The sequence below is a fragment of the Bos taurus genome, chromosome 25, assembly GCF_002263795.3.
Source record: "Bos taurus isolate L1 Dominette 01449 registration number 42190680 breed Hereford chromosome 25, ARS-UCD2.0, whole genome shotgun sequence".
Lineage (NCBI taxonomy): Eukaryota > Metazoa > Chordata > Mammalia > Artiodactyla > Bovidae > Bos > Bos taurus.
In genome coordinates this window covers 3,705,541-3,720,475 of record NC_037352.1, presented here as the reverse complement: position 1 = coordinate 3,720,475, position 14,935 = coordinate 3,705,541, and the positions used below count along the sequence as shown (strand labels likewise).

The 14,935-nt window shown below is 48.4% G+C and overlaps 1 protein-coding gene across 7 annotated transcripts in view; it reads right to left on the bottom strand.

Moving 5' to 3' along the window:
• C25H16orf96 (chromosome 25 C16orf96 homolog) overlaps positions 1–14,935 on the bottom strand; it is a 59,541-nt gene that overhangs the window by 17,733 nt on the left and 26,873 nt on the right. For 5 of the 7 annotated variants that reach the window (XM_059881680.1, XM_059881677.1, XM_059881678.1 and 2 more), the window contains 6 exons: positions 9,108–9,212; positions 7,908–7,988; positions 7,621–7,707; positions 6,215–7,499; positions 1,936–2,021; positions 1,517–1,627 (listed from right to left, as the gene is read on the bottom strand). In XM_059881680.1, coding sequence (XP_059737663.1) covers positions 1,517–1,627; positions 1,936–2,021; positions 6,215–7,499; positions 7,621–7,707; positions 7,908–7,988; positions 9,108–9,131 — 1,674 coding nt within the window. In that variant the 5' untranslated portion in view covers positions 9,132–9,212. The remainder of the gene's footprint in view (positions 1–1,516; positions 1,628–1,935; positions 2,022–6,214; positions 7,500–7,620; positions 7,708–7,907; positions 7,989–9,107; positions 9,213–14,935) is intronic. The other 2 variants (XM_024985191.2, XM_059881679.1) reach the window with 2 other exon arrangements.

Here is a 14,935-nt window from a genome sequence, read left to right as displayed (position 1 = left end):
TGCCACTTGTTACGTCCAGAACGTTTTCTCCCAGCTTTCCAGGTAGAAGGCAGTGTTGGCGGCGTTTCTTCACTAGCCCCGCTGCTGCAACAGAACCCGGGAGGGTGTCTGCCTCCCTCCTCTCTCTGCTGGAAGGGCTCCATGGGGCTGCTGATGATTCGCAGCCTGTGTTCATTTAAGAACTATTTGATGAAGTGTGCTATATACAAAGCCCCGCTCCAGATCCTTCTGGGGTCCACTTTTAGAAGCAATTAGCTCTTGTTGGCACGAGGGGCAGGAAGGAAGTCTGGACAAAGGCTGACTTAGTCCATTCAGCCTGTTGGGCCAAACTCCTCTTGAGCTTCTCTCAACGAGGGACCAGTGATGGCTTTCTGGAGGCAGATTCTGAGCCCCCCTTCTCCTACCCTGAGCGGAGTGGGATGTGGTACTGGACCCACATCAGACATGCCGGATGAACTGGTCCAGGTCTCCAACCAGGAAGGGTTCCAGTAGGTCCCTAGGACACAGCATCCCAGCCTTTCTGAAAAGCAGTGGCTAAACAAGAGCCCAGGGTTGGCAAGAGACGGCGCACTTCCTGATCCTAGTACTCACAAGTCTCTCAGCCCAAGACTGTGTATCCTGTGCCCACACACGGCCCTGGCGCTCCCTTCCTCTCCGCTCAGGCTGGGCATCAGCTCTCCTTCGATAAGCTTTCCTCCCGTCCAACTTGCCCTGTGCAGGCTGGCTTGGTCACTCCGTGTGATGACCTTGGGAGGGGAGCTCTGCCCTCCCCTCTGGCTCCCCACATCCTAGGGCGTCCCACCAACAGCCCCTGACTTGGAATGGAAAGCCCCCACAGGAACCACCTCAGGTGGCTCTGTTTGGGATTTTGTCTCATTACACCCCCGGGAGAAAAGGTCACCTCCTCCCCACTGCGAAGGACGGTGATCTTTTCTCTGAAGATCTGGGATGCCTCCAGGACAAGGCTCAGACCGGAATGGTCCCGAGGACCATCAGGCTGGGGTGGTCAGGGCAGCCCAGCCAGCCCACGGGAGGAGGTGTCTGGCTGAGTGACCCCTGGGAGGTGCTTTTCAGGGTCCTCACATTTCTCATGTCAGACGCCGCTGTTCCATCCAGTCCCTGTGGCGTGAGCGCTCAGACAATAAGCCAGTTTAGGGGAAAGGTTAGAGACATGCACAGCTGGTGCCAGAAATCCTCCTATTCATTCATTGATTCGTTCACTCGGCGCCAGGTGGGTGACCCCAGTGGTGAACGAGAAAGACCGTGTTCAGGTGCTCTGGTGTATGTGTGGGGGTGGGGTGGTGGGGAAAGACCGTGTTCAGGTGCTCTGGTGTATGTGTGGGGGTGGGGTGGTGGGGTTGGTTTGCTTTTTGTGGCTGTCTACTTCACACACAGTGAAATGCCAGGAGAGTGTCCCTGGTTCCCCTGCCTTTGGGCTATCTGTGAAACCTCTGGGAAGAGTCTCAATGTCCTGATGAGGAATCCTCCCCACTCTGGGCCTCCCAGACCTCCGGACCTTTAACTCATCCAGGCGAATCTGGAGCCTGTTCACTGCCCTGTCCAGCACGATGTGGTGGTCCTTTATCATCTCGATCTGGTGGCCCCAAACTCTCTCAAGTTCCTCCTCCTACACAGGAGACACAGACATCTGAGGCCTCTTCTCTTGAGGTTGCCACGGCAGGGAAGGGACTTGAAGAGGGTACTAGCCTGGGGTAGCTTCCAGCCCACAGCCTCCTAAACCCTGTCAGGGGAACCGTACAGCCGCCCAACCTTGGGAGCCCCGCCCCAGATGGAGCAGATCGGCTTTCTTTCCGCTCCGGGACAGATGGTGCTTCTTCGTCTGGAAGGGCAGGACCTGCCCTGGCTCTGGCCATGGACTCTGCGGTCACCTCAAACCATCATCTTCTCAATGCCTTTTCTGGCCAGGACACTGACCTTCATCCTGGATTTCTGGAGGTTGCCAATCTTTTCCTGCAAGATGTCCAATGTTGACCCAAGCTTGGAAGAGGCTCCCATGTTAGCTGAAAGCAAAGGAGTGGGTGGCTGTCAGGGACAGGGATGGGGAAAAATGCTTCTAGAGCTCTATCTGCTTCTGTTATGAAGTATCTAAGATGATGTCTTCCAATAGAAGGAAGCTGTGAGCTTGGGGGCCTTTGAGGTCATCTAAAATTTTCTAGTGACATCTTTTAAAAGAAAAATCTAAAAATTAGCAGGTGAAATTAATTTAAAAAATCTTTTTAACCCACTCTAATCCAAAATTGTACAGGAGGCAGTGATCAAGACCATCTCCAAGAAAAACAAATGCAAAAAGGCAAAACGGTTATCTGAGGAGACCTTACAAATAGCTGAGAAAAGAAGAGAAGTGTAAGGCAAAGGAGAAAAGGATATACCCATTTGAATGCAGAGTTCCAAAGAATAGCAAGAAGAGATAGGAAAGCCTTTCTCAATGATCAATGCAAAGAAATAGAGGAAAACAATAGAATGGGAAAGACTAGAGATCTCTTCAAGAAAATTAGAGATACCAAGGGAACATTTCACGCAAAGATGGACACAATAAAGGACAGAAATGGTATGGACCTAACAGAAGCAGAAGATATTAAGAAGAGCTGGCAAGAATACACAGAAGAACTGTACAAAAAAGACCTTCACGACCAAGATAATCACGATGGTGTGATCACTCACCTAGAGCCAGACATCCTGGAACGTGAAGTCAAGTGGGCCTTAGGAAGCATCACTACGAACAAAGCTAGTGGAAGTGATGGAATTCCAGTTGAGCTATTTCAAGTCCTGAAAGATGATGCTGTGAAAGTGCTGCACTCAATATGCAGGCAAATTTGGAAAACTCAGCAGTGGCCACAGGACTGGAAAAGGTCAGTTTTCATTCCAATCCCAAAGAAAGGCAATGCCAAAGAATGCTCAAACTACTGCACAATTGCACTCGTCTCACACACTGGAAAAGTAATGCTCAAAATTCTCCAAGCCAGGCTTCAACAGTATGTGAACTGTGAACTTCCAGATGTTCAAGCTGGTTTTAGAAAAGGCAGAGGAACCAGAGGTCAAATTGCCAACATCCACTGGATCATCGAAAAAGCAAGAGAGTTCCAGGAAAACATCTACTTCTGCTTTATTGACTATGCCAAAGCCTTTGACTGTGTGGATCACAACAAACTGGAAAATTCTTAAAAAGATGGGAATACCAGACCACCTGACCTGCCTCCTGAGAAATCTGTATGGAGGTCAAGGAGCAACAGTTAGAACTGGACATGGAACAACAAACTGGTTCCAAATTGGGAAAGAAGTATGTCAAGGCTGTATATTGTCACCCTGCTTATTTACCTTATATGCAGAGTAAATCATGAGAAATGCTGGGCTGGATGAAGCACAAGCTGGAATCAAGATTGCTGGGAGAAATATCAATAACCTCAGATATGCAGACGACACCACACTTATGGCAGAGGGTGAAGAGGAACTAAAGAGCCTCTTGATGAAAGTGAAAGAGGAGAGGGAAAAAGTTGGCTTGAAACTCAACATTCAGAAAACGAAAATCATGGCATCTGGTCCCATCACTTCATGGGAAATAGATGGGGAAACAGTGGAAATAGTGACAAACTTTATTTTTCTGGGCTCCGAAATCACTGCAGATGGTGATTGCAGCCATGAAATTAAAAGATGCTTGCTCCTTGGAAGGAAAGTTATGACCAACCTAGACAGCATATTAAAAAGCAGAGACATTACTTTGCCAACAAAGGTCCGTCTAGTCAAAGCTTTGGTTTTTCCAGTGGTCATGTATGGATGTGAGAGTTGGACTATAAAGAAAGCTGAGCACCGAAGAATTGATGCTTTTGAACTATGGTAGTAGAGAAGACTCTTGAGAGTCCCTTGGACTGCAAGGAGATCCAACCAGTCCATCCTAAAGGCAATCAGTCCTGAATATTCATTGGAAGGATTGATGCTGAAACTGAAGCTCCAATACTATGGCCACCTGATGCGAAGAACTGACTCATTTGAAAAGACCCTGATGCTGGGAAAGATTGAAGGCAGGAGGAGAAGGGGACGACAGAGGATGAGATGGTTGGATGGCATCACCGACTCAATGGACATGAGTTTGAGTAAGCTCCAGGAGTTTATGATGGACAGGGAAGCTTAGCGTGCTGCAGTCCATCGGGTTGCAAAGAGTCAGACATGACTGAGCAACTGAACTGAACTAAACTGAATCCAAAATAGTATCATTTTGGGAATTCCCTGGCAGTCCAGTGGTTAGGATTCCATGCATTCATTGCTGAGGGCATGGGTTCAATCCCTGGATGGGGAATGAAGGTCCCAGGAGCTGCAGGGCCAAAAAAAAAAAAAGCATCATTTTAACATGTGATCAACAAAATGTTTAACAATATTTCACATTTTTGTTTTTGTAGTAAGCCCTCAATATCCAATGTGCACTTTTAGATTAGATTTTTTTTTTTTAATGTGGACCATTTTTAAAGTCTTCATTGATTTTCATACAATGTTGCTTCTGTATTACGTTTTTGTTTTTTTTGGCCACCAGGTATGTGGGGTCTTAGCTTCCTGACCAGGGATCAAATCCATGCCCCCTGCATTGGAAGGCCAAGTCTTAACCACTGGACCACAGGGAAGTCCCTGGTGTGCACTTTATATTTGGATCACATGAGAACTTGAACTTGCCCCATTTCAGATATTTGACAGTTTTGTGGTATCCTACTAGATAGCTCAGGCCTAGGGAAATCTCTCTGGAATTTACTGCCCTTCCAGAAATGGTCCTGAGTAAAACTATGGCATGTTTACTTCTGGGAGTTCATGAAATGTATTATCACACAACAAGATGCAAAGACAGGTTTAACAAGAAAGGAGTGGGGTAACAAAAAGTACCCTATATCCCGTTTCAGAGGAGAGGCCAAAAAGTGATGTCCAGGGCACAGCTAGGAGGGTACGAGAAGCTGCAGCCAGGACACGTTTACAAGCTATCTTTAGTTTTCTTAACAAAAGTGGCAGCTGGTCAGAGGTAGAGTTTGGGCTACTACGACTTTATGTTTTATATTTAAATTCATGACCGTCATAACCTGAGCTGTGCCCCAGGATTCAGAAATTGACGTGGATCTTTTTGGCTGCTCGAAGTTCTACTTTTTCAGGATCCGTGGGACGGCACCTGCCCACCAAGGGTGGTGCCACATATGGATTCAACTTGGGCTAATTCAACTATTGCACTTGGCAGAGAGCACAAAAGCAAGATAAGGATTCAAACAGGCGAGGACAGTAGACTTCAAAGTGGGTTCCCTGGGTCACCAGCGTTATAAGCAGCATCCCCTGGAATGGGTTAAAAAAGAAAGTCCAGGGTCCTACCCAGATCAACAAGCCAGATGTGGGGCTAACCCCAGCAGTCTGTGACTTACCAAGACCCCCTGGGATGCTGAGGCAAGCTTAAGGTTCAGAACTTCTAGGGTAGGCCACTCCCCACCCTCCATTTCCCACAGTGAACATATGCTCATGGTGTGCGTGAACTGGGAGCATAAATCTATCAGTCCTGTGTGCTCAGTCGTGTCCAACTCTGCAGCCCCATGGACTGTAGCCCACCAGGCTCTTCTGTCCATGGGGATTCTCCAGGTAAGGATACTGGAGTGGGTTGCCATTTCCTATTCCAAAGGATCTTCCTGACCCAGGGATGGAACCTGTGACTCTTGCGCCTCCTGTACTGGCAAGCGGGGTCTTTACCACCAGCACCACCTAGGAAGCCCCCTGTTGGTCCTACTGCCCCCTAGAACATGACTGGCCTTTAAGGAAATATATGTTTGCCCAGCTATTGTTCCTAATCCCAAACTGACCACATCATCCGGGGTCTGTTCTGTGCGCCTAGAAACTCTGGGTGATCTGAACTTATCAAAACACTGTAAGGCAGTAGTGTTTTATGGACGATTGAAAGGGAATTTCCAAGAGTAATTCTGGCTAGTGCTTTTCCTCCTTAGGCACCAACTTTAGACTGTAACTACCCCTCTCCCTTAAGATAAGACCTCACTGTACATTCATTGTAAGAGAATAGACTAGTAAGAGATTAATTCTTAAGCCAAAGGAATGTTGGCTAATGGTGGTATTAGCCAAATGGTAACATTTTGTTGGGGTAGCTCAATGGAGAGGATGTGCCTCTCAAAGGCCACAAGGAGGGCCTGAGCCCTCGTTACCCTTCCAGGAGTCAGGCCGGGCCTACCTAGATAAGTCATACGCTGCTGCAGGTTAGATGACAGCTGGGCAAACTCTTCTTTCAGGGTGTCGTGTCTGACAGGCATCTGGGCTATGTGGCTCATGGAATACCTGACGGCCTTCTTCTTGTCTTCGGGGGTCGTGGCATGTTTAGCGGCTAGCATGGCCTGGGACAGGGCCGTGTCGGGAGAGACAAAGACAGAAGAGTATGCAGGAGAGAGCAAGTCCTCATCCTCCACCTCCAGCAAGTCCTCCACCTCGGCCCCGGAGAAGGCCCCACGCGAGGGCCCCGCTCCCAGAAATTCTGCAAGGACCCCTAAGGGCCCGGCTGTGGCCGCGGCTGTTGCTACAGTGGCCAATTTGGTGGCAGGGGCGTCCCTGATCAGCTTGGCAGTGGCCTTGGCCGCCCGGGCTGCTGATGTGGCCACATCAGAGGTGTAGGAGGCAGCGGCCGCGGCCATGAGGGCAGCGCTGGGTTTCATCTGCTGAACGGCAGACCGGAATCCCTTAGGGAGGCCTCCTGGCGGGACCTCAGCCCTCAGGGCTCTGTCCCGAGGGCCTTCCCTTTCCACGGAGGAGGATTCTTCCTCCTTTTCTGAGAGAGCAGAGAGCTTGGACATGTCTCCCGGGTAGTACATGGACTGCTGCGAACGAGGCCAAGCTGAGCCCAGCTCCATGGCTGGGGGTGGGGCCCTGAAGTCCCGGAACCTGGCAGGCGGGAAGCCCATTGGGCGTAGGCCAGGCTGGAAGCCCCAGAAAGGCCCAGGGCTGGTCCCGGGAAAGCCTCTGGGAGGAGGCCAGCCTTGTGGTGGTACAGTCCAGGATCCTGATGGTGTGGGTTGAAGGCCCAGGGCAGGTTCCAATTCAGGGGCAGGCCCGGGTCCGAACGCAGGCCCAGGCCCAGGAGCAGGCCTGGGTCCGAACACAGGCCCAGGTCCAGATAAAGGCCCAGGTCCAGGCGCAGGCCCAGGTCCAGGTGAAGGCCCAGGTCCAGGTGCAGGCCTGGGTCCCAACACAGGCCCAGGCCCAGGCGCAGGCTCTGGCACCTGGGGCTGGTCTGGCCCCTCGGCCCCAAGGAGCAAAGCTGCTTGGGCAGGCTCCTCCTCCAGCAGCTGCCCTGGCGCCTGGTACTGCCAGACGGTCTCCAGGAACCTGGGGTGCTGGATGGCCTCTGAGAAGTGGCTGGGACGGCCTCCTCCGCGGTCCTCGGCTGTCTGGGCAACGGCGGTCTCCGAGGCGAGCTCCGCGATCTGCCACAGTTCGGAGTCTCCCAGCAGTTGTGGAGCAGCTCCCTGTGGGATGTGGGGCTGGGCTGGTGGGGCTGCTCTGGACCAGCTCATGGTCACCCTGCCCCCTACCCTGTCACTCGTCCCTCCCTGACCCCGGTCCCCCTCCGCCACATCCTTCACTTACTGGGATGAACATGGCCTCATGGAGACTGCTCCAGAGCACCAGGTCCTCGGGTTTGGGGATGGCAGTCACCTTGCTCTGGAGAGAAGTCTGCAGGTGGGATGGGGAAGGAGGTGGGGAACAAGGATTGTGAACCCAGAGGGTACGGTGCTCTCAGTGGCTTCCTCCTCCACACTTGCAAATAGAGGGGCCTTTCCAGACTGTTCTCCTCTTCCCCCCTCCCTGCCGCCACGCACCCCTGGGCCTGGAGGGTGTGGATCTGGGGTGGGAGTATGGGGCTGGACCCTCACCACTTCCCGCTGCAGTGCACTCATCTTCCGGTTCTGCCCTCTCAAATCTTCTGAGAAGGCGTCTATTCTTTGTGGACTGATCTGTCAAATGAGCCAAGCCTGTGAGCCAGAGTGTGCAGGGTCTGGTCCCAGCCCAGGTTCTTCCCCAGTGCAAATGCAAGGCCTTAGACTGAGAAACCGAGAGGGAAGAACAGTTTCCAAAACAAGTGTTTCTCACGGAGTGGGAAAGGGTTCCTTGGGCAAATGGGAAATGCTAGGCTTAAAAATCATGTAAGGGGTTTCTGTACTGTAGGACATTGTAGAGCCTTCAGTGGACCAAAGTACATTAGGAATCTCCAAGAAGCAGGCTGAGAAGGCATTGCTGCCAAACAGATTTGACCAAGGATCCTATTTAGCATTTCATAATACCGTTTCCTGACAGTCCCCTTGCTGCTACAGAGGGGAGCTACCCAGCCCAAGAATGAAGTTCTCAGAGTTGCCATGATGACCAAATGTGTACACTGACCTGTACATTAGGGATGATAAGGTAAATAATGTTACTGGGGGCAAGTTGTAAAACCTCAGCCACAAAACTAGCTGGAGGGTGTGGAGGCCTGGCTTTCGAGCCCAGATCTGACTCACCGGCTGTGACCTTACATTTCAGGGATTCCATATCCTTTCACATCATGGTAATGTCTGGGTTGATATCCTTATGGCTACAGGAGATAGAACATATGCCTATGCAAGGTTTACTCTACTTTTCAGTGTGAACAAAGTTTCCCAGACAAAGAATAAGTATTCTCTTTCTGCTAAGTTGATGGACTTTAAGTCTGGAGCTTCTAGGACTTGAGAATGAAGCCAACCTGGAGGAAAGTACCACTGAAGGAGAAATCTTGATGTGGTATGAGCACCTTGATCTGGCTGTACCTGACAGCATTCCTGACATTTTTAGTAAACGAGACAATAAATTATTTTGCCTAAGGCAGAATGAATTAGGTTTCTGTTACTCACAAATGTCTTTTCACAGTAGGATGAGGGTCATGGTGGAAACTGCAGAGTTCAGTGGGATGGGCCAAGTGGCTGGGCCATGTCAGTCCCCTTCTCTTGCCCCCATATCTGTGTTCTTTGACTAAGAATAGGCTTCTTGGATCTATCTGGTCACCCCAGCTGCCAGAGGTTCAAGCAGCAGGACCACTATGAGGGATGCTGGGGAGGATCTACCTTCTCAAACACGTCTTTCAGCATGGCCACCTCCTTCCCGAGGGTTTCAACGGAGACCTTGAGTGCATAAATGTCTGTGAGCAGATCCTGCAGGGTTCTTATGGACTGAAGAGGGAAGAGGAAAGGAAAATGTGAAGTAGAGTGTAGTTAGCGGAAAAGACAGGTAAAGTGTGGAAGCTCTCTGGTGATGGTCATGGTTCTAGAAGTCTTCTTGACTCTTCCAAGGCCGAGGCTGGAACATATTCACAGGTCATAAAATGACAGTGATGTCAGTCGTGCTCTGAGCTCTCAGGGGGCCTAAGTGGGAAGGGGGCAACCCTGGGTGTGAATGTGTTCAGTAAGCAGGAGTCATTCATCATGAAACACCTCATGCCCTTTAGTGAGAACCACTGGAGGGTCAACAAGGCAGTTACTGGATTTACATTTTTGCTATGGTCTCTTTCGTTTCTTTTGCATTTATTTCTGCTCTAATGTTTAAGATTTCTTTCCTTCTATTAACAATGGTTTGTCAATTTTATTTATCCTTTCAATGGATTTACATTTTTAAAGGGTCCTTATGGCTGCATGTGTAGATTCACCCTGGGAGGTAAGGGGAAAAGCCAGAGGAGGAGGGAGGAGACTTCAAAGCAAGTGCTAATGGGTGCATTATAGCTCAGCTCCACCGATGACCCGGGCTGTTACTGCATTTTCCTAGATTTTGAAGTCCTCGATCATTAAATGGGTATGAAAAAATGTGATAATGTATATAGAGGGTATAGTGCATAGTTAGGCATTCATATTAACACAAATAAAAAATGGTGAAATGGCAGAAGTCCTTCTTATCTGTGGCGGCAGTGGTGGCGGTTTAGTTGCTAAGTCATGTCTGATTCTTGTGACCCCATGGACTACAACCTGCCAGGCTCCTCTGTCCACGGGTAATTACATTAAATGTAAATGGTTGAAACTGAATTACATTAAATGTAAATGTAAACATTAAAAGGCACAGATTGGCAGAATACATAAGAAAATATGATCCAACTCATATTATCTATAAGAGACACGTTTTATTATCTATTTATTAATTTTAGGCTGTGCTGTGCAGCATGTGGGATCTTAGTTCTCCAACTAGGGATCTTTTAGTTGTGGCGTGCCGGATCCTTAGTTGTGCCATGTGGGATCTAGTTCCCTGACCAGAGATTGAACCTGGGCCCTCTGCATTGGGAGTGCAGAGAGTCTCAGCCACTGGACATCAGCCAAGTCCTAAGATATAATAATTATAAATATACATACACCTAGTAGGGAAGCCCTAAAAACATATGCGGCAAAATCTGAGAGAATGGAAAGGAGAAATAGTTGAAGACTTCAATATCCCATTTTCAATAATGGATAAAACAGCTAGACAGAAGATCATCAAGGAAACAGGAGATATGAACATCACTATAGACCAACTGGATGTAGCAGACATCTGCAGGACACTCCACTCAACAGCGGCACGATGCACACAGGACATCCTACAGGATAGCCTATACTAAGGCTGTAAAACAAAACTCAATACATTTAAAAAGATTGAAGTCATACAAAATGTATGATTTTTGTATAACAAAAATATATAACAATGGAATTAAATTAGAAATCAGTAGCATTTGATTTGGAATTTGAAAGTTTACAAATATATGGAAATTAAACAGCCCTGTCCTAACTAAACAAGGGGTCAAAGAAGAAATTGCAAAGGAAATTAGAAACACTTTGAGATGAATTAAAATGAAAATGCTAGGACTTCCCTAGAGATCCAGTTGCTGAGACTCCCTGCCCCCAAGGCAGGAGGCCTGGGTTTGGTCCCTGGTCTTGGCACTAGAGCCCATATGCTGCAACTGTGAGTCTGCACGCCACAGCCAAAGATCCTGTGTGCAGCAACTAAGACCCAGCACAGCCAAACAAACAGATAAATAAGCTTTTAAAAAATAAATAAGATGAAAACACAAACACACCAAAACTTATGGGAGGTAGCTAACACAGTGCTTAAAGAGAAATTTTAGCTGGAAGTGACTATATTAACAAAGAAGAAAGATCTCAAATCAACAGTCTAGCCGTCAACCTTAAGACACTGGGGAAAGTAGATCAAAATAAACTTCAAAGGGATAGGAAAAATGAAATGATAAAGACTGGAGTGGAAACCAATGAAAGAGAAAATGAAGAATAACACGGGGAATCAATGAAACTAAAAGCTGGTTCTTTGAAAAGATCAACAATAAACCTTTTGCTAGATTGACCAAGAGAAAAAGAGAAGATTCAAATTACTAGAATGAGAAATTAAATAGGGAATACCACTACTGACCCTACAGAAATAAAAAGAATTATGAAGGAATACTATGAACAGTTGTATGCCAACAAATTAGATAAGTTGGATAAGATGGACAAATTCCTAGAAAGACATAAACTTCCAAAGCTGACTCAAGAAAAAAATAGATAATCTGAATAGACTTGAAACAAGTAAAATGATTGAATTATCAAAACAAAAACAGCACATGAAAAAAGGCCAAGCCGGGTGGCTTCACCAGTGACTTTTATCAAACCTTTAAAGGAGAATTAACACCAACTCTTAACACATTACTGACTAGAGACATATTGACGCTACCGGTGTTCGTTTCTACAAAAATCCCCGGATCAATAACGTGTTAACAAACTTCTCCAGGGACTTCCCTGGTGGTCCGGTGGTTAAGAATCCACCTGCCAAGAAGGGCACACAGGTTTGATCCCTGGTCCAGGAAGACCCGACATGCCACACAGCAACAAAGCCCACACAGCAACAAAGCCCACGCGCCACAAGTACAAGGACCACTCGCCTGGAGCCCGTGCTCAGCAACGAGAGAAGCCACCGCAACGAGCAGCCCACACACCACAGCGAAGAGTAGACCCCACTCACTGCAACTGGAGAAAGTCTGTACACAGCAATGAGGATGTAGTGCAGCTAAGAATGAATAAATAAATAATAGATCTGGTAAGAAAAAAAAACAACCCCAAACTTTTCAAAAAAACAGAAGAATTGCTAACTCATTCTATAATGAGGCCAGTGTTGCACTGATAAAAATCAAAGACACCACAGGAAAACTACAATATGGATGCAAAACTCCTCAACAAAATGCTAGCAGCCTGAATCCATAAACATAGAAGACAAATAATCCAATTAAAAATGAGCAAAGATCTGAACAGACATTTCTCCAAAGATGATATACAAATGACCAATAAGCACACGAAAAGGTGCTCAACATCGTTAGTGACAGTCGCTCAGTCCTGTCTGACTCTTTGCAACCCCATGGACTGCAGCCCGTACAATTGATAAATACAATTATTTAGCCAAAAAAAAAAAATTACTGATACATGCTACAGATAAACCTAAAGATATTATGGTAAGTGAGGAATGGGGCTCAAGGAGGCACAGGAATGGAGAATGACAGCTAATGGTTTAAGGGGGTTCTTTCCGGGTTGTTGATAATGTCCTAAAACTGACTGTGAAAGTTGCACACGTGTGAGTATACTAAAATCACTGCATTCTACGTGTGTGTGTGCTAAGTCATTTCAGTCATGTCTGACTCTTTGTGACCCCATGGACTGTAGCCCACCGGGCTCCCCTGTCCACGGGGTTCTCCAGACAAGAATAACTGGAGTGGGTTGCCATGCCCTCCTCCAGGGGATCGTCCCAATCCAGGGACTGGACCCATGTCTCTTATGTCTCCTGCATTGGCAGGCAAGTTCTTTACAACAAGAACCACGTGGGAAGCCCCCTGCATTGTATACTTCATTTTAAATTGAGGTACAGGGACTTCCGTGGCAGTCCTGTGCTTAAGACCTCACCTTCCAATGCAGTGGGTGCAGGTTTGATCCCTGTCCTGGGAGCTCAGATCCCACCTGCCTTGTAGCCAAAAAAAACCAAAACATAAAACTGAAGCAATTTGGTAACAACTTCAGTAAGCACTTGAAAAATGGTCCACATTAAAAAAAAAAACTTAAATAAATTGAGTATAATTGGTATATAACATTGCTATACACTTTAAATGGATGAACTCTCTGTTATGTGGAATTATCTCAATAAAGCTTTAAAAAACAGCATTTTTGTTTTACCTGGGGGAAACTGTCAACACTGTCTATTGGATAGTATTCATGAGTTATTGTTAATTTTGCTGGGAGTGATAATGGTATGAAGAGACCAGCTTTCCAAGGCCTTATCTGCTGGAGGTGAAAAAATGCTTTTCAGAGGAATCTACAAGGACCAGGTCCCCCATCCATGCAGGACTTCTCCCCCTCCCCTTGTCTCTCCAGGTGTAACCAGGAGGACTGAGTTACCTGAGCAGGTATCAACCTCCCTCCCATGGGGAAGTGCAGGGCAAACCCAGGAAAAATGGCCTGGCTGCCCTGAGGGCAAGGGCTGCACCAGAGAGGAGGAAGACTCATCTCAAGAGGCGCTGGTCTCAAAGGCTCAGAGGTAAAGAATTACCTCAGGAGACACGGGTTCGATCCTTGCACTGGGAAGATCCCCTAGAGGAGGGCATGGCAACCCACTCCAGTATCCTTGCCTAGAGACTCCCAGGGACAGAGGAGCCTGGCCGGCTAAAGTTCTTAGTGTCACAAAGAGTTGGAAATGACTGAAGCAACTTAGCATGCACAGTGGGACCTACGAGTGTATTTATGGAAATAGGGTGAGCCCGAACAATCTTAATATTAAATAACAAACAATGGTCCTTCATTTTCCCCCGTGAGGCTGGTGGCGGCCGGCCAGCAGGGGTTATCATCACAGATGAGATAACGGAGGCCTCAAGGAGACAGGCAGGGTCTTCTGAACAACTTTCTAGAGCTCCTGGTCAGGGCTGCCTGGGAACCTGTGATTCTGGAAGACTCCCTGGCGCCCAAAGTCTGGGTCGGCACCCCCATGGAAGTTATGGAGACGATGTACAGTGAGCCAGGAGCCCATGCTTTCTAACTCAGCACTTCTCAATGGGGCAGTCTGGCCCCCGTGGGTGTTTGGCCAAGTCTGGAGACATTCCTGGTTGTCATACTGAGGGGTGCCCTGTCCTCTAGTGGCTGGAGGCCAAGGATGCTTAGTGTCCTCAGTGCACGGGACACTCTCCACCACAGAGAAGCCTCTGGCCCCAGATGTCAACCATGCCGAGGGCTAGAACTGCAATCTAAGCCTGCTTAGTGAGGCCCTGCTGTCCCGCCCCTGAGCCCCCAAACCCGGCAGTGTGCTGACCAGGAGCACCAACCCTCATGCCATGCCTGTAGGTCCTTCCAAGCCATCTCTCCAGACGTCCCCTGGGTGCCTGCCTTAGTCTCCAGGGCGCCATTCACCCTGTCTGGGATGGATGCTGGGGCTGCCAGGCTTGTCTTTCCCCATAAAGGGTGGCATTTGGTCTGCCAGACTGACTGATGCAGGCGGAGGTGGGGGGGATGGTGGGGGTAGGTTGCAGACTCTTAGCTAAGCAGCCTGTACCGCCCTAGAACCAGCTACCATGGCAACCCTAACAATGGGTCACCGTGGTAACCCCAGCATCCTCAGCCAGGCTGGGACTTGGTGACATTCTGTAACGGTAGTGGGGATATTCCTAGGTGTACAAGTAGTCCTCTGAGGGCGGCGTGACCAGTTCTGAACCTGTCCACCAGTCCACTGTGTGAGCTGGCTGGGACATTCTGGGTAATCGTGATTTCTAAAAGCCTTCATCCATCAAGGCAGGTTGCTCTGGAGGGGCTGACACCTCAGACACTACGAAGCTCTGAGGCCTGTGTAACCTGCCCTCAGCCACCCCTGCAGCCTGCTGTGTGTCTAGTAAGAATTCTTGTCTTAAGGTCTATCTGTC